This window comes from Notamacropus eugenii, chromosome 4 (assembly GCF_028372415.1).
Source record: "Notamacropus eugenii isolate mMacEug1 chromosome 4, mMacEug1.pri_v2, whole genome shotgun sequence".
Taxonomy (NCBI): domain Eukaryota; kingdom Metazoa; phylum Chordata; class Mammalia; order Diprotodontia; family Macropodidae; genus Notamacropus; species Notamacropus eugenii.
The window spans coordinates 263,732,208-263,752,974 of record NC_092875.1 but is presented as its reverse complement, the minus strand read 5'-3'; the positions used below and the strand labels follow the sequence as shown (position 1 = coordinate 263,752,974).

Sequence of the window (20,767 nt, the reverse complement as noted above, 5' to 3'; positions counted from 1 at the left end):
CCCTACAAAACCAGAAAAGATTCATATATTGCAGAGAAATACTCTGTTTGTGAACAGATCACTTAAGCCTGCTGTGAAGGTGCCATAAATGAAATCATAGGTGCTGTTGAAGTACAGAAGCATACAGAGGCAAAGACTAAAAACTTTCGTTTGAAGCTTCATAGATTCAGTTGCTTTATAAAACTATTTTACCTTTGCCTGCATTAACACTTTTTTTTTAAAGCAGAATAGAAGGGTTTTTTTTTTAACTGTCTTATCAATTGATTTTATTTTCTTGAATTTTTTTTTTGGGGGGGTGTCTTAATTATGTAGGAGATGAAAAACGAGTTGAAAATGAAGCATGATGCTCAGGTTACTTTGTATAGAAGTTATCGTCAAGGAGATTTACCTGACATTCAGATTGAATACAGCAGTTTAATCAATCCTCTGCAAGCTGTGGCCCAGGTCAGCACTACCTTAATTTCATATTTACTAACTATAAGTAATATCAAGTGTATTTTGCATGTGTTTGGGGCTCTGTAAGTACATATTTAGAAGAAATGATTTTAGAGACTACAGAAAATTGGACAGGAAAATTTTGTAGTTTGTGTTTTGAATGTTAAGAATCAGGATATTTCTCTTGTGTTTACAAATGGTTCAAAAATTTGCATCTTTTATATTTTTTAAAATTTCATTTGTTTTATTGGACATTGTTTCAGTAGTATCAGAATGTAAATATACAGGTCTATTTCCTTCCTTTCTCTTACCATTAGATCATAGGACTACAGATATGGAGCTAGAAAGTACCTTGGAGATCATAAACCAACTAGTTCATATTACAAATGAAGGAAATAGAGGCACAGAAATATAACATGATTTCTTGCCAAGGTCACACAGATAGTAGTAGAGCTTGAACTCCGTTCTTGTGTCTCTTAAATTTAGTGTTTTTTCACTCCACCATGCTAACTCCATGCTAGTTATCTTTTCTCTACTACCTCCCGTAACACAGAACCAAAGAAAATTCTGTTAGGCCATTAATTTACAGAAGCAAAAAACCTCAGAATTGAAAGAAACCTCAGTCCATCTTTTACCTGAAGAAGAACCACTGTTCCTTAAGCCTCCTTTTGAAAAACCCAGTGAAAGAAGAAGTCTTCATGATCTTTCCAGTTTCAAGTCTAGATTTGCTTTTTTGTAACTTATGTTCACTCTTTCTAGTTTTACCCTCTGGGACCAAGTAGACCAACTATAATGCCTACTCTTACAGTACTTGGAGACTCCCGACACTTATCATTTCCTTCCTGTATCATCTTTAACTCCTATCAATAAAGATGTATTAAATACCTTCTGTGTGCTAGACACTGGACTAGGTGCTGTGGAGACAAGTTAGAGAGGATGAAACGATCTCTTCACATAATGAGTTTACATTCTAATGGGGAGACAACAAATAGTTATATGTGTGAATTTGTGTTTGTATTTGCATATATGTATATATATAGCTATACCATAAAAGTAAAGTGAATAAATACAAAAACAGTGTATGCCAAGTAGTTAAATAGAAGATAGATTGGGAGGCAGGTCACCTCTTTCATTTGTGGGTAGCAGGAAAGGTTTCCTTGATGCTTCAACTGATCCTTTTATTCATTACTTCCCTTTCATGGTGACACTGATAGGATCATATTAGAGTTAAAAGGGCAAGTACAACCCCTTCATTTTACAGATGAGAAAACTGAGACCATATAGGGTCATATACTAATAAGTATTAGAGGTGGGCAAGTCTTCCAGGCCCGGTTTACATCACTCTGTGCTCTGTTTATCTTGATGGTTTCTGTATACTCCTCATTTTATCCAGGCCCCTCACTAAAATGTCTTGCTCAGAGCTGAAGAAGATAGTGCAAAGCTAGTCTGACAGGAGAATAGATTAGAACATCCCTCTCCTCTGTCTGGACAATGTCTTTCCATGCAGCCTAAGATGGCATCCACTTTTTTGGCTGCTATCTCACCCTGTTGATTCATCTTGATTCAGGAGATTAAAGTCCCCACAATCTTTTTCACAGAAATTATTGTTTCATCACATCTATTCTTTATTTTGGCAGTTGGTTTTTTGACTGCAAGTATAGGACGTTATGGGTCAAATGAAAGACCATCATGATAAGACACTTAAGTTCTTTGCTGCAGAAATTAATTTCATATGAGCAACCTCATAATGAAGTCATGGATTTTGATAACTTTTGGGAAGTAAATTTCTTTTGGAAGAGCAGGAAAGTGTGTCTTCTCATGATGGTCTCTCATGTCACTAATGTGTTGACTGACTTGACTGGGAGCTCACAGACACCTTGACTTACGTCTACTCACCAGAAAACTTCTACTAATGATGATTTTAAAGTAGCTAATGTTCTGTCTTTTCAAGCAAAGTCAAGTACTCAAGTACTTTTCAACATTAGCTGGTTCCCAAAGTGGGCAATACCGCCCCCTGCAGAGCACTGAAATGATTGGGGTGGGGGGAGGGGTTGATAGTAGCCTTGGGTGAAGTTGGGGAGCATTGAATAAAAATAAGAGGATGGTGGAAGGATAAGAAAAGAAGATAAGAAAATTTTGAAAAACTGTTCATACATGTTTCATCTGTTGTTTAACAGTTAAAGTTGTAGTGATTACATTATTTTCTAAATAAATACACAGAATGCAAGTTGTAACCAATCAGTGGTCAGATCTGCCTACAGGTCTTAACAAACAAGTGTTGGCAGACGAATGTGTCGAGGAAGTCCAGCATGCTTTGGCAGGAACATGTGTGTAATGATTTGTTTATAATATGGTGCTATCCGACGGGTACGCATCGTCAGAATTTCACTGCAGGAAGAAACCACAAATTTGCAGTAAATTATTAAATTTAAGGTGCATCTTTTTTTTTTTTTTAAATTACATTTTTTGAAATGATGCAGATTTTTTAAAGTTGTTATAGGGTTAAAGAAAATAGATTTCCAGTGGGGCACTGAGTAATTTTTCTTTTTTGAAAAGGGGGCAGTAGACCAAATAGGTTTGGGAACCTCTGATCTAAAGTAATTCAATTCCATTCAACAGACATTTTCTAAGCACTTGCTATGTCTAAGACATTGCTAGTTCTGGGAATCTGTGACAAAGACAAAGGAATAATTCCTGCCTTCAAGGAACCCTTGGGCAATTAGAAGAAGTACACAGATAGGGGAATACAAGGTAATTTGAAGAAGGAAATAGTACTAGTAATTGGGAGGATGAGAGAGGCCTTCTCAGAGGAGGTGTGTGAGTGCAAGAGGATGAGGAGCCTGACAGTGGAAAGGAGCACAGAGGTTCTTCCAAGCATGAGAAATGACTTGTGCTTCCTGTCTTGAGTTTTGATTTGTAAAGTAGGATTAGTAGCTACCCTGTCATTATTTCACATACATTTTTGAAGGTTATTGAATTGCTTTCTTTTTTGAAATTGAAAAGCATGTAATTCATGAATTTTCATTCATGAAACTTAAATTTTCACCATTTGTTTTCTTTTCCCAAGCTTTTGAGCTGCTCTCAGAAATGGAGATAGGATGGAGAGAGCAGCTCTAAGGAATGGAATGGAAACTATTCACAAATTTAACTCTTTTGTTTTTAATATGGCTGGCTGGTGTTCAGCTCTTTAATGAGAGCTTTATGTAAAAGTGTCAGTATAGTAACTCCTTTAGTAATTCTGTAAAACTGCAGTTGCACAAACATCAAATAAACTAGAAATAGGAAGAAGCTATGTTATTAGAAGAAAAGAAGGCACTGGGCCTTCACTATACTTTATATGGCTTGATTTACCCAAAATAAATAGCTGTGTGCTGTGGAGAGTGCAATCACTCATTACAATTTATGCATTTATAAAAAGTATATTAGAAGTATAAATTAGTCCCTGTGTCCTTCCATTGACAGCTGCTCCTTTTGCCCCTATGCCTAGTCATAGCACTGCTGATCAGTTGTTTCATATTATAAAATAAAAACTTGTATGTAAGGTTGCTTTAATATTTATCACAATACTAGTGTCTGTGTAAATTTAAGTCAGTGGACTGAAATATAAACTAACTTAATTTTTTTAACTTTTAAAATAGATTTGCAAGAAGGTAAATTGCAAGACAGTTCGTAAGTGAAACTCATTATAGCACTGTTGGCAAGATGTCTCTTTTGTTTTAGACTTTGGTTTGTTGATACCTGTTTTGTTATGCTTTTTAGCGAGATCCAGCCCTTGCAAAGCAGCTCTTTAGCAGCTTGTTTACTGGAATTTTAAAAGAGGTGGATAAATGTAAGAGTCTGTCTGAGAAAAAAACCATTACTGAGAAGTTGCTTCTGGACTTCAATTATTTTCTAAGTAGCACCATGTTGTTCTTTCCTCCTTTCATCTCCTGTATCCAGGTAAAAATATTCACAGAACCCTTTTTTCCTTCTGTTTAATGTGATATACAGTCATTTCAGCCTTTGTCTCAAAAGTACTGCTCTGAAAACGAATAAGGAAGAGTCTAAGCCTGTAATATATTACAAAATGTTCAGTTTGTTTTTCCTTTGCAAAGGTAATGGACACGAGACAGAGTGATTAATATTTATTATAAACCTGTTTGCTTTTGTCTTACGCTGAAATCATTTCAGAAATTTGGCTGCACTGCAGTGAGCTTTTTATTCTATAATATCCTGAGCATCTTAATTTAGAATTTATGCAGATTGTAATTTTTATAATTTTAAGTTAAAATAGATCAGTAGTTTTACCATTCAGAACATGGAACTTTACTAACTTCTCTACAGAGAAAGCTTTTACTTCAAGCTGTTTTTAAGTTCTTCTGAAGAAATCAAGATTTTCCTGAAGACCCAAATTACACATCACTCATATTAGTAGAATCTAAGTAACACTTTTTCTTCAAAGTATTGTATGAAGTAAAAGAGCAATAAGAAAGCCCTGACTTCTGAAAGAATATACTTTTTTGTTTTCCTGTTTTGCATGTTTTTTGTAAGTTGAAATGATATGCTACATTAGTTCCTTGTAGCCTCTCATAGATGTGATGTATAATGATATACCTACTTTAGGTAGAGTCCTTTTTTTGTTTGTCTTGCCACGTGTGCTAAGTTTAAAAAAAAAAATACATCTTGCCAATTTCTTGGGATTCCTGGAACCAGCCACTGTCTCACAATATTTATCATATATATCATTTATCATATATTCCATATCATTTTCTTAATTCCTACTCACATTCCAGATTACTATTACAGGATTATACAAATCCCTCTGTGACCTCAGAAGACAGTATCTCCGTAACTTAGTAAATGATCTAGTTAGTTTTCCACAATTGCTGTGGCATAAAAATATATTGCTTTGTGTCCATCCTAGTGGTGATCCTCTCTGAATTTACTTAGGGTGGTCCTTAGAGAACAGACCTATCACCAGCACCTTCTTGAGGCCTCGACAGCTGGCAGAACCTGCCAACACTTTTGCCCTGCTGCCAGGAACTTTGAGAGCATAAGCCAACCTCCACACCATGAAGAATCACAGGAAGACCAGTTATTAAGGAGTTTTTCTTACTTGCATTTTTCAAATGATGTAGTCAAGATTGAAATAAGTCTGTTCATGATATTTCAATTAAACCTTTAGTCTTTATTTTCTTTTTTAAGGTGAATCTTTGTAAACTTAGACACTTTTGATTAGGCATTTGTGAATAAATGAAAATTTGTCATGCTATTTGAGAAGGGTGCTTATCTCTGAAAAATAGGAGAACTGTTGTAATGAATTATATCAGTCAGATAAAATTTTCTATTTGATTATGTAATCATTCACATAAAAAATTTAATAAAGAAAAACAGAGAACAATAACTTGTCATCTGTATAGTGCTTTGAAGTGTTTTACAGATGTCGTATCATTTGAGACTCACAACAACCCTTTGATACAAGTGCTATGATTATCCCCATATTACAGTTAATAAAATTGAGACTGAGCTTAAGTGACTTGCCGAGGGTTATATAGCTAGTTAAGTGTCCAAGGTAGGAGTCAAACTCATGTCTTCCTTACCTAAATTACATTATTCTACCCACCACTTCCCTTAGGGAAGAAGATTGTATAAGAAATAATGAGCTTGTGTTCGTGTTTGTTGTTTTTTGTTTTTTTAAGAAATATATATCATTCCACAAGATAGTAACAAACGTTATCTATTTGTGTCATCTTCTGCTATTTTTTTCTTTTGTCCATTTGAAATGTTTTATTCATTTCTTCCCCTTCTCCCCCCTCCCCATCTCTGTCAATACACACTAAACTTCCTTCCCTTAATGCCAAGTAGAGGTCTCCCTTGTAACAAAACATGTCAACCAATTTATCTGTAGTCCATACCCTCTGCCAGGAGTGGGGAGGTCTGTTTTGACCTGAGTTTTATGAAGTAATTGTTTGCAGGATTCTGAGGTCTTTCAGGGTTGTGTCCTCTCATATTATCATTGTGGTTATCAGTTCTTATAGGTCTTTCCAGGTTTCTCTGGATCTATCATGTTTCTTATTTCTATGACACAATAAAATTCCATTATATTCATATGCCATAACTCTACCAGTTCCCCATTGATGGGTATCTTTATTGTTCATATGCAAGACCAGATTTAAAGTTTTCAGGGCCTTATAAGCCATTTGGTCCAGTCTTCTTCCTTTTCAGATGAAGTCAAGTGATTTACTTAGGGTTCTTTAGGGGTGGGGACTGGACTTGTGCTTTCATTGGTATAAGGAGTTACCAAGTAAAGGAACTCCCTCTGCCCTTCAGTTTGGCACTTTCTCTGCAACTTATATTCCTAAGAGTTGTCAGCAGTAGTGGCAGGTTAAACGTTTTGCCCAGCTTCACACAACCGGTCAGTGTTGAAGGTAGAACTTGAACTCGGAACTTCCTGACTTGACGACTAGCTCTCTAGCAAGTATACCATATTACCTCTCAACAAAAGCTTGCTATGTGTATTATGGTACATATTACTTCTTTCTCTCTGTCCTAAACCTAATTCGCTATCTTAATATCTTTATCAACTCTCTAGATTACATATTTAGTGATTTCAATTGTATTCATTCTTTTTTCCACTTAATATTTAAATCAAGTTAAAAAAATCTGAAAATCTCAATTTTTTAAAAAAAAATTATTTATTTTTAGTTTCCACAAGATTTTGAGTTCTAAATTTTCTCCCCACCTTTCCCGTCCCCCCACCCCAAGACATCATGCATTCTGATTACCCCTTCCCCAATCTGCCCTCCCTTCTATCACACCCCTCCCCTCCCTTATCTCCATCTCCTCTATTTTCTTGTAGGGCAAGATAGATTTCTGTACCCTATTACCTGTATTTTCTTATTTCCCAGTTGCATGTAAAAACAATTTTTAACATTTTTTTTTTAAAACTTTGAGTTCCAACTTCTGTCCCTTCCTCCCTCCCCACTCATCCGCACCGAGAAGGCAAGCAGTTCAGTATAGGTTATACAAAATAGGTTATGCAAAAGACTTCCATGAAAGTCATGTTGGGAAAGACTAACTATGTTTTCCTCCATCCTATCCTGCCCCCTATTTATTCTGTTCTGTCTTTTGACCTTATCCCTCCTCAAAAGTGTTTACTTCTAATTACCCCCTCCTCCCATATGCCCTCCTTTCTATCATCCCCCCACAAAGCCACTTACCCCTTCTCCCCTACTTTCCTGTAGTGTAAGATTGATTTTCATACCAGATTGAGTGTGCATGTTATTCCCTCCTTAAGCCAAATGTGGTGAGAGTAAGCTTCACTTTTTCCCTCTCACCTCCCCTGTTTTTCCCTCCATTGAAAAAGGTTTTTCTTGCCCCTTTTATGAGAGATAATTTGCCCCATTCCATTTCTCCCTTTCTCTTCCCAATATATTCATCTCTCACCCCTTAGTTTTATTTTTTTAGATATCATCCCTTCCTATTCAGCTCACTCTATACCCTCTGTCTATAAGTATATAATCCCTCCAACTACCCAAACACTGAGAAAAGTTTCAAGAGTTACAAATATTATCTTTCCATGTAGGAATGTAAACATTTCAACTTTAGTAAGTTCCTTATGATTTCTCTTTCCTGTTTACCTTTTCATGCTTCTCTTGATTCTTATGTTTGAAAGTCAGATTTTCTATTCAGCTCTGGTCTTTCATCAAGAGTGCTTGAAAGTCCTCTTTCATTGAATGACCATTTTTTCCCTTGAAGTATTGTACTCAGTTCTGCTGGGTAGGTGATTCTTGGTTTTAGTCCTAGTTCCTTTGACTTCTGGAATATCCTATTTCAAGCCCTTCCATCCCTTAATGTAGAAGCTGCCAGATCTTGTGTTATCCTGATTGTATTTCCACAATACTCAAATTGTTTCTTTCTAGCTGCTTGCAATATTTTCTCTTTGACTTGGGGATTCTGGAATTTGGCTACAATATTCTTAGGAGTGTTTCTTTTTGGATCTCTTTTGCCATTTGGGTTAGTCTATTTTTAAAGTTGTTATTTTCTTCAGCATTTTTTTGGGTCTTCTTTAGCAAGCAGTTGACTCGTTTTTCATGATTTTCTTGCATAGTTCTCATTTCTCTTCCCAATTTTTGCTCTGCTTCTCTTACTTGATTTCAAAATCCTCTTTGAGCTTTTCCATGGCCTGAGACCAATTCATATTTTTCTTGGAGCCTTTTGATGGAGGAGCTTTTTGACTTTGTTTTCTTCTGTTTTCTTGCTTTGATCCTCCTTGTTACCAAAGTAAGAGTCTATAGTCTGATTCTTTTTCTGGCTTCTGCTCATTTCCCCAGCTATTTACTTGACTTTTGAGGTCTTTGTCGAGGTAATTCTCTGCTTCCAGTGGGGGTGGGAGGGTGTACTGTCAACCTGCTAAATCCCCCCTCAGTCTGTGGGCCTAGAGCTCCAGAAACAGTGACTGCAGCTGCCCCTGAAGCTGCTGTGGCTACTTCGGGTTCGTTCATCTCCTGCCTCTTCTGCTGCCCTGGGGCTGGACCACTCCACTCTCCTGCACTAGTCCTACAGGCTTTTCCCACTTGTCATCGGCTTTCCAATTTGTCATCAGCCCTTTGGGGTCCTGAAGTCTGGAAACTACCACAGATGTGAGAGATTCAGTCTCAGACCTGTTCAGGTCCTGTCTGTGCTGGCACAGCCTATGCTGGACTGCGCCCTGCCCTCAGTGTGCCATGACAGACACTTACCAGCGACCTTCCAGGCTGTCTTGGGCTGGCGATCTACTTCACTCCATCATTCTGTGGGTTCTGCAGCTCCAGAATTTGTTTAGAGCCTTTTTTTTATAGGTATTTGACTGGACTTGATGGGAGCACTCTAGAAAGTGTGTGCTGTTACTCCATCATCTTGGCTCCACCCCCTCAGAAATCTCTGCTTTCAAGAGAGAACTATTAGGACCAAAAGAGATATTTTGTTTTGAGTTAAAGCCTGGAATTACTTTTGTCTTTGTCTTTCTCACTTCCACTGCGCCTGCAGATGGAACACAAAAATACAGTATAGTCACTGAATAAATGTTAATGATGTTTAAAAAATAAAAAAGAAAGAAATCAAATAGTCCCAGGAATTTCAAGAGAATTTGATTCTGTATGTGGGGAAAAAAATGTCTATTTATGGTAGCTCAGTGCATTAAGTTTGTAACTGTATCTGCATTTTTCTTTACTCCATCACTTTTCTAGGCATAGTGCATTCAGAAATAGAAATAGTACTAATGAGCAAAATATTATACTTTACAGAAATTCATCCTAGGTTAACGTAAACCTAGCTATAAGAGTTTCATCCCTTGGTTTCTAATCTATAATTGCAATTAGCAGCTTCCCTGTTATTACTTCACAGAAATTTTGTGAATTTAATAAAATTTTCTTTTTTTAATGAAAAGTGCTATATAATTTCACAATTGTTTAAACTTTATATTTAACTGTATATTTTAAGCTTTGTTTTTCCTGTTACAAATTTTTGAGCAGTACAAAGCAATAGCAGAAGCATTTAGAATTAAATTACTTTCACATTTTAGCCTGGTATGTTTTAATCAATATGGCCCATAGTTAACTCTCAAATTCAAGTTTGAAATAAAGATGTCAGCACAATAGTTCTTATAGTGCTAGTAAAATGTTGTTATACTGCCAAGTTCTTGGGAATAATCTAGGAATAGAAAGAAATTCCTTAAGTAATATTATTAAGTGTTAAATATATAGAACTAAAATAATATTGTATTGAATATTAAAATATCCTATCTCACTGTGTTGAAGAAGGGCCTAGATGTTTTGAAAATGTTCCAACTGCTCTTTCTTGTCGTTGCTCTCACTTGCTTTTTGTATTAGCACAAAATTCTAGAAACCTGGACAGATAGTGCAGTTGTAGAAATGTGTGGTTCTACTGTTCCACTCATTAAGGAGTGGGGAACTTGAAGTGATGGTCTGCTATGATAGTGCAAAAACAAAAATGTTGTTTAGCAAGTTGGACTTTTAGGAAAAACTTACTAATGGAAGTTCATGGTGTGTAACTTTGGTGTTACTGCTACTTACATCAAAACTTTCTCTAACATCTAGTAAAAATAGGTCATCCTCCTGAGAAGATACTGTTCCAGTGCCATGAGCTAAATATTTGACGTTTGTGGCTTCACAGGAAGTGAGTTATCAGCGCTCAGAGCTCCTCAGCCTTGACTCATCCAGTGTGAGTACCAGTTGCCTCGCTAGCCTGCAGCAGCCGGTAGGCATCCTCCTTCTTGAAAAAGCATTGATTCATCTCGCTCCTGAAGAAGAACCGCCAGCTAAACGCATGCGTGGACAACCACAGCTCTCTCCAGACGTCATCAAGTGGATTGAACTTGCTAAGTGAGTACTGACTGAGAGCAGGTTCTTGTCCCACGCTTCATAAACCTTAGGAGTGCTGTTTAGCTCTCTTCTTCAGCATAATTTGTACCTACAGGTCACCAAAAGTAAGTAGAATCTAATCTCACTGGGAAATGAAATCTTTGGAATTGTATGTGCCTTCTACATAAATTGAAGTTTACTTCAAGTGCCAACTTTTATTTTTTTGATGGCAGTCCTTCTAAAATGTATTATACTCTTGTTTTCTTAAGCATTGTGTTTTAAACTTAATTTAACCTTTTGTTATTAACTTGTAAAAATACCTTAGATTATACTTCGTTGTTCTTTAAATGCTACCACATGCATTATATAACTTTACTATATTCTTGTAGCAGTGATATAAAATCTGTAGGATAGATGGGAGTCCCCGTTTGACAGATGAGGCATTTGTAAGTCAGAAAGATTAAACATCTTATAGGTAGTAAATGGAACTTAAACCCAAATCATCTTTTTCTTAGCCATAATTTGCAGCTTGTACACACCTATTTACATGCAACAGACAGGTGACACAGTGAATAGAGAGCTGCACTTGGAAGTCAAAAAGGCCTGAGTTCAAAATCCTGCCCCTCACACCTACTAGCTTTGTGATGCTGGACAAGTCACTGAGCCTCTCTGCTTCAGTTTCTTCAAATGTAAAATGGGGATAATACTTGTACTACCCCTTTCATGGGGCTATTTTGAGGAAAGTTGTTTTGCCATCTTTAAAAAACTATGAGTTGTGATTATCAACTTTAACTCAGCACATTCTCTCTTGTGATTGCTGAGATTTTTTTCTTCCTTTAGGTTTCTTAGCTGTGTTCTTAAGAGATGAGGTTACCAGATGAGAAGTGGTACTGTGGTACAACGTTATGTAATCCTGGAGGGCGTCTGATCCAAGTCACTCCCTGATATATTTATTCACCCCACAACAGCATCCCCAGTGACTGTCCTCTATTCAAGTGCCTCAAGGGGCAGACAATGAGTGGGGATATTGTGTTTTCATTGGTCCTTTGAAGCCGAGCAAAATAAATCATTCCCTCTTCCAATGATAACTCTTAAGGTGTATTAAAATTGCCATCATGCCTCCCCAAATCCTTCATGTTTAGATTAAGCATTTCTAATTGTTTTCTTCAATTATCAGCTTTCTCTTTCTTGACATTGTACTTGATGCAGTTTGACATTGTGTTAGCTTTTTCCCCCATAAGTTGTGTCATGCTATTTATTGGGTAGACAGACCAAAAAACCTACACAAGTGATCTAGTGATCTATCTAGTAATATCTCACCTCATTCTGCACTTGTGTAGCTGGTTTTCTAAACCTAAATGTGAGAAGCTGACATATGTAAATGTGAAAGATCTGCACATATATGGTATCTACTTACTGACCATCTTACCTACACATTGGAAATAATATATGTATATTTATGTATTTTCAGAGTAATTTAATAATTAATCTATTAGAAGGATCAAATTATTATAACAGAATAAAAATTAATGCTAATGTCAGAATTGTAACAATTGTTATTGTCCCGAGTAAATTTTGACTTTTCTTAATTAAACGATGACTTTTTCTTTTAAGCTAATTGGTTATTACATGATAGAATAGATTTTTAGTGCTCTAATATTTGTTTCTAAAAAGCATGTTCAAGTGTTTTTCTTGCTTTTGTCTTTTTAAGGTTATATAGGTCCATAGGAGAGTATGATGTTCTTCGTGGCATCTTCAGTGGCCAAATCCGAACAAAGCAAGTGACGCAGGATGCATTGTTAGCAGAAGCCAAAAGTGACTATTCTGAAGCTGCTAAACAATATAATGAGGTAAAATCAATCAATTGCCAATACCTTTTTCTACATATTCACTTTGGTTTTTCCAAAGAGGAAAAACTGTGATCATTATTTGGAGGTCTTAGATCTCTCAAATCCCTTTGTTTAAAATTTTCTCCTTGGATTTAATCTGTAGTTTTATAGTTGAAATTGGCTTTGGAATAACCAAATTCACATTTATTGCCCTAGCATCATTTATTCCTTACAACAGATCATTTAATCAGCAATTGAAGGTCAAAGCACAAAAACTTCTTTGTGCCTTTGAAAAATTGTCAGTAATTACCATAAAATTATCTAATTTTTTTCCTTGAAATTTAGGCTGAATTATAATTATATAAGTTATGATAGTTATATGTTCAAATGAAAGAATTTTAGAGCTGAAAGTGACTTTGAAGATTCTACCCTTTTCTCTCCTGCCCTGTTTTCTTTTTTTGCCTATTGGAACAACATTCAAACTATCCTAAACAAAATGAAAATTTCTCTTTTCTTCAAAATTCTTGTAAAGAAATCCCATAGCCTTTCTTAGAAAGCTGTAGTAATGTTTCACAGCTGTCACTATTAGGGAATTCTTTTCTAGTGTTAAATCTAAATTGCTCATGTAGTCCTTTTCAGTTGCTTAATCGTGGTATAGAAATGACCAGGTTCTTGACGTTTTTAGAACACAAGCCCTGGCAGGTTCCAGTTTGCTGTAAAGGTTCTGAGTGCCCTTCCAGCCACCGAGGCTGTCTGCTTTCCAAGAACCAACCTAGCTAAGAGTGGAGAAGCTTATTACCGTAGGTAGTGCTGACCACTAGGGTGATGCATTCTGTGGCCATGACATCCCATGAATTGAAGTACAAAATGACCCTTGGTCTTGTATGGTCTTTTCCTGCTTCTGCTATAGTAGTAGCAGAACACTAGAAAAGGAGATGAGACAGATGGTACTAAGAATCCCACAGTTTTTAGGTTGTCTGTAAAAATTAACTTAGCTGTTGTTACTCTAATGTGAGGTCCTTCTTCAGTGAACTGACAGTCCTAGAGGACTTGAAGCAACACTGAACAACACTGATGTTCTCACTGTAAATAGAACCTGAAGATTAAAGGATTCCTGAAGCTCAGTGGAAAGGATGCCTCACAGGTTTTCTTTGGAGAGGCCAATAAAGGAATTAGTGGAGTTGATTTAACATTCATCTAAAAGCAACAAGAAATACAGTTTCAGGATGTATTTGGTGATTTTGTAATGCAGTGCTCAATGTAAGTATTTGCAGGAAGAGCACAGTAAAGATAGTTGCACTAACATCTGTTGCAGAGGATGATGAGAGAGAATTGTACCATGGATTTGATGAAATGCTCCAAATTGAATCAACTCTTCTTTAATACTCAGTAATTTCAGTGCAAATGTAGGCATTGTGGAGAACAGTAGTCAGTCAGCAGTCAGCAAGCGTTCGTTAAAATGATTGCTGTGTACTCTTAAGTGTTGAGAAAAAACTTAAAACTGCCTCAGGCAGATCCACCTGATCTTTCTGCCAGTAGGAGAGACGTGGCAACTATTAGGACCACCAAGTTAGAGCATTGACTTGTCTATAAGTTCCTACAGTAAATTAAATGAATATAAATAGAAATAATGGAAAATGAAAAAATAAAATGAAAGTAAATAAAAGAAAACATGCTTCATATTCTTAATCGTAGTAGAAATGAAAATTAACACAGTTCTGCAAAAGCAGCAAAAGAAGGAATGGTACTTTAAGAACTCAGTTCTTTTATAAAGTAATAATTATACACACTTTTGATGCTAGGTGAAAAGTAAACAAACATATTGATTGGTAGAAAAACATAAATGAAAAATAATAAAAATAATCAAACTCAATAACTTCTTCAGTAACCCTGAGAACATAAAGTATTTAAGGAAAGCAATCCCTCTTTGACAAGACCTGAGAAAATGAAGAAATTACCAGATATTAGACTTGGTCCAACATCTTGTATTTTATGCCATAATAAGCTTAAGATGAATATAAAAGTATTCATAAAAAAGTATTCATATAAAAGCCTGAGTATAAATGATTACATCATGAAAAAAGTTTATAGGAAATGAGATTATGTACTGTTTACAACTGAGGGAAAATACTGAAATAACCAGGGACAGAGGCAAACATGGAAGATAAATAGCTAGTTTTTGGTTATGTGAAATTGAGAACAAGCACAAATGTTGAAGTCTTGACTGACGCAAGGACTTGGGCTCAAATCCTATCTCTGATCCTTTTTGTGAGCCATTGGGTAAGTCACATAATCATTCTAGGCTTCTGTACAATTAGCAATTAGAGTAGATGGCCTTTGAGGTCCAGCTCTAGACTGTCAGACTTCCTAGTACAATGCCTGGCACATAGTGGTCTCTTAATAAATGTTTGACTATCTGAGATATCTAGGAAATCAACACAGATATGTAAGACCAAGAGCCATTTCCCAAGGGATGAGTGGTCAGGATATGTAAACAGTTTTCAAATGAAGAATTGCAAACTATTAACTGTATGAAAGATTGCTGTAGATCACTAAGAATGTGATAAATGCAAAGTATCATAAACTGCATGACTTTACCATATATAGAACAAATTGACAAAGATGACAAGAGGTAAAAATAGGGTTTATAGGAAGATGAGTACAGTAACATTATTGGTAGAGCTGTGAATTGGTCCAACTCTTCTGAAAAGTAATTTGAAATTATGCTAGAAAGTGACAAATATTTATTCCCTTTAATTTATCTCCCTGCTAGTCATAAACCCCAAGGAAGTCAAAAGCAGAAAGAAATCATGTACACCAAAATAGTGATGGCACTTTTTGTGGTAGCCAAGAGTTGGAAGCAAAGTAAGTGTCCTTCAGGTGGTGGCTAAACAAATTCTAGTACATGATTGTAACAGAATATTGCTGTCCTATAAGACATGATCAGTAAGAAGAATTACAAGAAGAATAGGAAGACTCATGAACTGATGCAGTGTAAACAGAACCAGGAAAAAACATAGATGGAAAAATCCCCATAAAAACTGAGCACTGTAGGTTGGCTGGAGAATAGTTGAGACAATATACCTCCCTTCATTGCAGAGGTGGGAGACTCGTTGTGGAGTATACACTGTCAGATTGATTTGATAAGTTGGTTAGTTCCTTTCTCTTATTTTTTTGTAACAAAGAGTGTCTCTCTTGCAGATATACGTTTGGAGAGACAGTTGATGTAAAAATAAAAGGCTTCAGTAAAACAATATTTTTTATTAACAAAAGAAGAAAAAATTTTTTTAAAACATTGAAGTTTCATCTCATTTTCAAATTAGTAAGGAAGACAAAATGGGAACAATCAGTCTTTTAAAAATTTTTCCATTTATTTACATGCATTTATTATCTTTCCCTTCCACTACTCCTATCAGACAATAAGCAAGAAATAAATTCATTGTTAAAAGAAACTCACATATATGAGAACACACATCCATCAAAGTATCAACATTTTTCATACTTCAAATTTACAGTTTAATTCTGTGGTCTCTTGTACAAAATGGATATGGCCAATGATTGGCCACTGTCCTCTACAGAACAAGTATTTCTATAATCAAAGAATGTTAGTATAACTTCCTTTCTAGTCTGAGTTCTTACTTATTTCTATTTCTTCCGTCATAAAAATGATAGTATTCTGGAAGGAGCCAGATCTTTGTGGTTCTTAGTATCTAGAATTCCAATCCTAGCATACTAGTCCAGAGCTCTTTTCACGGCTCCAGTCAACAAGCTTGTTTTAAGCACCTACTGTATGTAGGCCCTGTTCTGAATGCTCGGCATAGCAAGGGCAAATGACAATCTTGTGTTCAAGGAGTTAACACTCTGTGCTGGCCTCTTCTCTGAATCCTATTCACTGCCACCACATGCTTTTATAGTTGTGAATAGAAGATGTAGCCATATAGCAAAAATTGGATTAATATTAAGTACAATGGCAGTATTACTTTAGAGCATCTGCTAATTGTATTTGAGTTTTAAATAATTGTAAAACACTGCTAGCACTGACTGTGAGTATAAATCTTTTTGCCATTCTTTTCTGTATTTTTTCCATCATATTGGGACAGTTTTTCCTTTTCCATGTGTAGAATGTAATATTTATAGTATAACATTAGAACTGAAATGACCCAATCCAGCTGCTCTTTTTCATAATGAGGAAGCTAAAACATTTTGTTTCTGTCTGCCCCTTTCTTTTTAAGTGTCGGATTTCTGATTTTTCCCTCCAGCATTAACTCTTAAGAACTTGTTAAATATTTGAACAAATTGCTGAATTCTTAAAATTTCCCAATATTTGGCAGCATTGGTAACTGCTCAAAAACAGCTAAGCTACTTGGTTAGCCTTCTTTTGGTAGGTATGTAGCAAGCAGCCCTTTTTTCTTTTTCTTTCTTTTTTTTTTTCAGTTTTTGGTTTGTTGTTTTTCACTTCAAATCACAGTCTCCCAGTTTATTGTTCCAGTTTCTTCACACATGAGAATGTATTTATATGTAGATGGTCCTACCAATGCCAGTTTCTTTTATTGTACCTATTCTTAAATTTTTTGTAATTATCTTGGCAACTTTCTTTTCCTAGGCTTTAAATACACAAGAGTGGTCTGAGGGTGAACCTACAGAAGCGGAAAAGGATTTTTGGGAACTTGCATCTCTCGAATGTTATAATCACCTCACTGAATGGAAGTCATTGGAGTATTGTTCGACCATCAGTGTCGATAATGAAAATCCTCCAGACCTTAGCAAAATATGGAATGAGCCATTTTATCAGGTTTGCAAAGTTTCCCTTTTAAAGATGACTGAAATATAATTAATACTTAAATTTGAAGGTTCTGAATCCATTATCAAATGTTTAAATCATTTATTTCTACAAAATTATTTACTTATATTCTGTGACTAATTAAAGTCATAAAGCTTTTTATTTGGGAATGTATTGAATCACCTTCTTTAGTGTACTGAACTAGCCTAACTCTTTATCCCTTGTAGTTAGTCCTTTCTACATAGGAGAAATTTATTTTAAAATTAGAATCTTTCCATCCCTGCTATGATTGGGGACTGATTTTTCTATTGCTTCTAATGTTACAAGCAAATTGTCCTTGAAGACTAGTGCTAAATATCATTTGGCATGACATGCATGAAATAATACTCAGGTTCAGCTACCTCAGTTATCTTCCTCAGGGTTTTTTTAGCTGTCATTTTTGTTTTTCTTTGTAAATCTTAATTTGCACAGGACAGCCATACTCTAAGCTGACAGGGGAAGATGTTTCTGCATAGATGTGGCAATTATTGTTCATTTATGATGAGATAAACAGGACCTTTAAAATTTTGCCACTTTTTAAACACAAACCTATACCTGAGATACTGTCAGAAATTAAATACTGATTTTATACACACATGTATAGATTTACTAATTTCAGTGAGATTTTTTCTCTTCTTTAGGAAACTTATCTACCATACATGATTCGCAGCAAGTTAAAGTTACTGCTTCAGGGTGCCAGTGACCAATCACTCTTAACATTCATTGATGAAGCTATGAAGAAAGAATCCCAAAAGACACTTATAGAAATTCACTATAGCCAGGAATTGAGTCTTCTTTACATTTTGCAGGATGACTTTGACCGAGCAAAGTATTATATTGAAAATAGCATTCAGATTTTTATGCAGGTAATACAAATATATTTTAATGTGCTGTTTAAAAATGCTGATAATTATCATTAGCTACAACTAAAAATATTTTATTGGTAAATAATCATCTTTATTTCTTTAACATCAGTTTCTTCCTTTTGCTTTCCTCTCTTTTCACTTGTTTCTTTCTTCTTTCTCTTCATTAATTGCTTATTATCTGCCAGGCACCAAGAATGCAACAATTCCTTTTCATAATGTTAGCATATGTTCAGGGGGGAGACAAGTATGTAATAAACATATAGAGCATCAAGATAAAGTTATTAAGGGTAGAGTCTTTAAAATGTGAACGTCAGTTATTGACGAGGTATATGGAAGTTTTTTAACATACACAGGTTCTGTATATCTAGATATAGACAACTCATGAATTTTCATATTTTAAGGAAACATGTTGAATTTTTTAATACTATTATGATTTGTGTTATGTAAATACTTTTCTCCCTAGAATTATTCCAGTATTGATGCTCTTTTACACCAAAGCAGACTAACCAAACTACAGTCTGTGCAAGCTTTAATAGAAATTCAAGATTTTATCAACTTTATGAGTAAACAAGGTAATTTTTTCTTATTGTCCTTTTCTATATAATATATGTTTATATATATTCTATGTGTATATATCCTTCTCTGTATATTTTGGAGAATTTGACATTTTGCTAGTGGAAAATGTATTTAATTATGTTCATAGTCAGTTGGTGAAATAGGTTTCACTTGTTTTTTTGACAATAAGTATTTTTATTTTGACATCTGAATAAGTGTTGACTCCTCAGGACGCAGCCTTTGACATCTTTTTCAACTTATTCATCAGCTTATTGCACTGTGCCTTTCTCAGAAACATGAATGCCATCCAAACGTTTTCTGATATTCTTGTTTTTGACTGTGGTAGCCTGTTGGATCAGGGCAGCTGAGTTTGAAACAAGTTCAATATCATTTCCTTCAAGAATTAACTCATCTTTTTGGGTTTGAGAAACAGCACAAGCAACACCTGGTCTCACGCGCACTCTTCAGATGTATTTTTCACCCAAGAAATTTCTGATTTCAACAAGTGAGCCATTCTCTTGAATAGCAACATTGATGGGGAAGTGAGCATATACAGACCTCATCTTGTAACGAAAACACAGGGTAACACCTTTGATCACGTTTTGTACATGACTACAGATTGTGTGCACGGTTGCAAGTTCTTTTCAATTTCCCCACCACTTGTCTACCCGGAACCTTTTTTTCTTCTTTCCAAGGAGGCTGAGCTCAACATTGATATGGTTGACATCCCTATGGAGGATTCCTCTGGGCCCCTTCACAATAACTGTCTGACCCTTAAGAGAGATGTCAACATTTTCTGGGATGCCGATGGTCTGGTTGCTGAGAATGGTCTTCATTCTGGTGCTGGATGGGCCAAAGAGCAATATGTTCCACTTTTTAACAGTAGTCTTATTGTACTTTTGATAGAGTTAAAATTTTGAAGTAGTGAATCAAAATTTTAGGATTTTAAAAAAATTTTATTGCAGCATCCTGCTCTTTTTAATTTTTTATTATTTGTATAAAACAGTAAAAATCCTTTTGAAAATTACTCTAGACATTTAACCAGTTTCTCTGCTTCTAAGTGTCTGTCCCTCCTCTGTCCTGCACAAGGCTGCAGATGAAGCTTAATGCACAAATCTGATCTTATTATTGTACTTGTACTCAAATATTTTCAGTGCCCACCCATTTCCTATCAAAGTATATGTTCCTCAGTATCACATTTTTAGACTCCTGTGATCTAGCTTTAGTCTACCTTTATTTTATATTACTTCCCTTCATATGTTCCATGTAATTGGACTTAAGATTAAACTAGTTACTATTTTGTGAATGTTTTTGCCTCTACTCTCCCTGTATTTGGAATCTGCTTTCTCTCATATCTCCCTGTAATCTCCTACTCATCTAAGTCTTTCCCTGTTGAAATCCTACTTATCCTTTATGAACCAGCTTACATGCTATTTTCTCCTATGTCTTTCCTGATCCCTCTATCCAGCAGTCATCTCATCCTTCTCCAATTTCTCAGAGTACTTTCTTCTTTTCATATATATTTTGTATTTTAATTATTTGCATAAATATCTTTCTTGCTAGATTATAAACCTTTTAAGAACAGAAGCACTGGTCACATTTATTGTCATATTTCTTTTCTTGCCTAGTAGTATATTAGTAGGTACTTCAAAAATGTATTCCACTGATTTGACAAGTAAAAGTAGCAGCTAGAGCTTTGACTGTTAGTTACGAATCGCTTAGGCTTAATGAGAATGATTGCTGTAGAGTGGAAAATCGCTCAATACATGTACTCAGAATCCCATCATACATTTATTTTCATTCCAGCATTTCCTCCATACCAGAGAAAATACTGACGATACTGTATCATTCTTTTAACTATTCCTATTTCTTCTGTCTTCAAACAGTTGAATTTCTAAAAAGCTAAAACAAACCGTGTTAACT

The 20,767-nt window shown here is 35.4% G+C and overlaps 1 protein-coding gene and 1 pseudogene across 4 annotated transcripts in view; one reads left to right on the top strand and one right to left on the bottom strand.

The window, feature by feature from the left end:
* PRKDC (protein kinase, DNA-activated, catalytic subunit) overlaps nt 1-20,767 on the top strand; it is a 170,266-nt gene that overhangs the window by 111,564 nt on the left and 37,935 nt on the right. For all 4 annotated transcript variants that reach the window (XR_011966088.1, XR_011966089.1, XM_072604546.1 and 1 more), the window contains exons 61-67: nt 313-444; nt 4,195-4,374; nt 10,588-10,796; nt 12,487-12,625; nt 17,208-17,396; nt 18,065-18,289; nt 18,753-18,861. Coding sequence is in view for 2 of the 4 variants with exons in the window: in XM_072604546.1 (XP_072460647.1) it covers nt 313-444; nt 4,195-4,374; nt 10,588-10,796; nt 12,487-12,625; nt 17,208-17,396; nt 18,065-18,289; nt 18,753-18,861 (1,183 nt within the window). In the remaining 2 variants the exon portion in view is untranslated. The remainder of the gene's footprint in view (nt 1-312; nt 445-4,194; nt 4,375-10,587; nt 10,797-12,486; nt 12,626-17,207; nt 17,397-18,064; nt 18,290-18,752; nt 18,862-20,767) is intronic.
* LOC140501206 (large ribosomal subunit protein uL6-like) lies at nt 19,043-20,099 on the bottom strand (annotated as a pseudogene).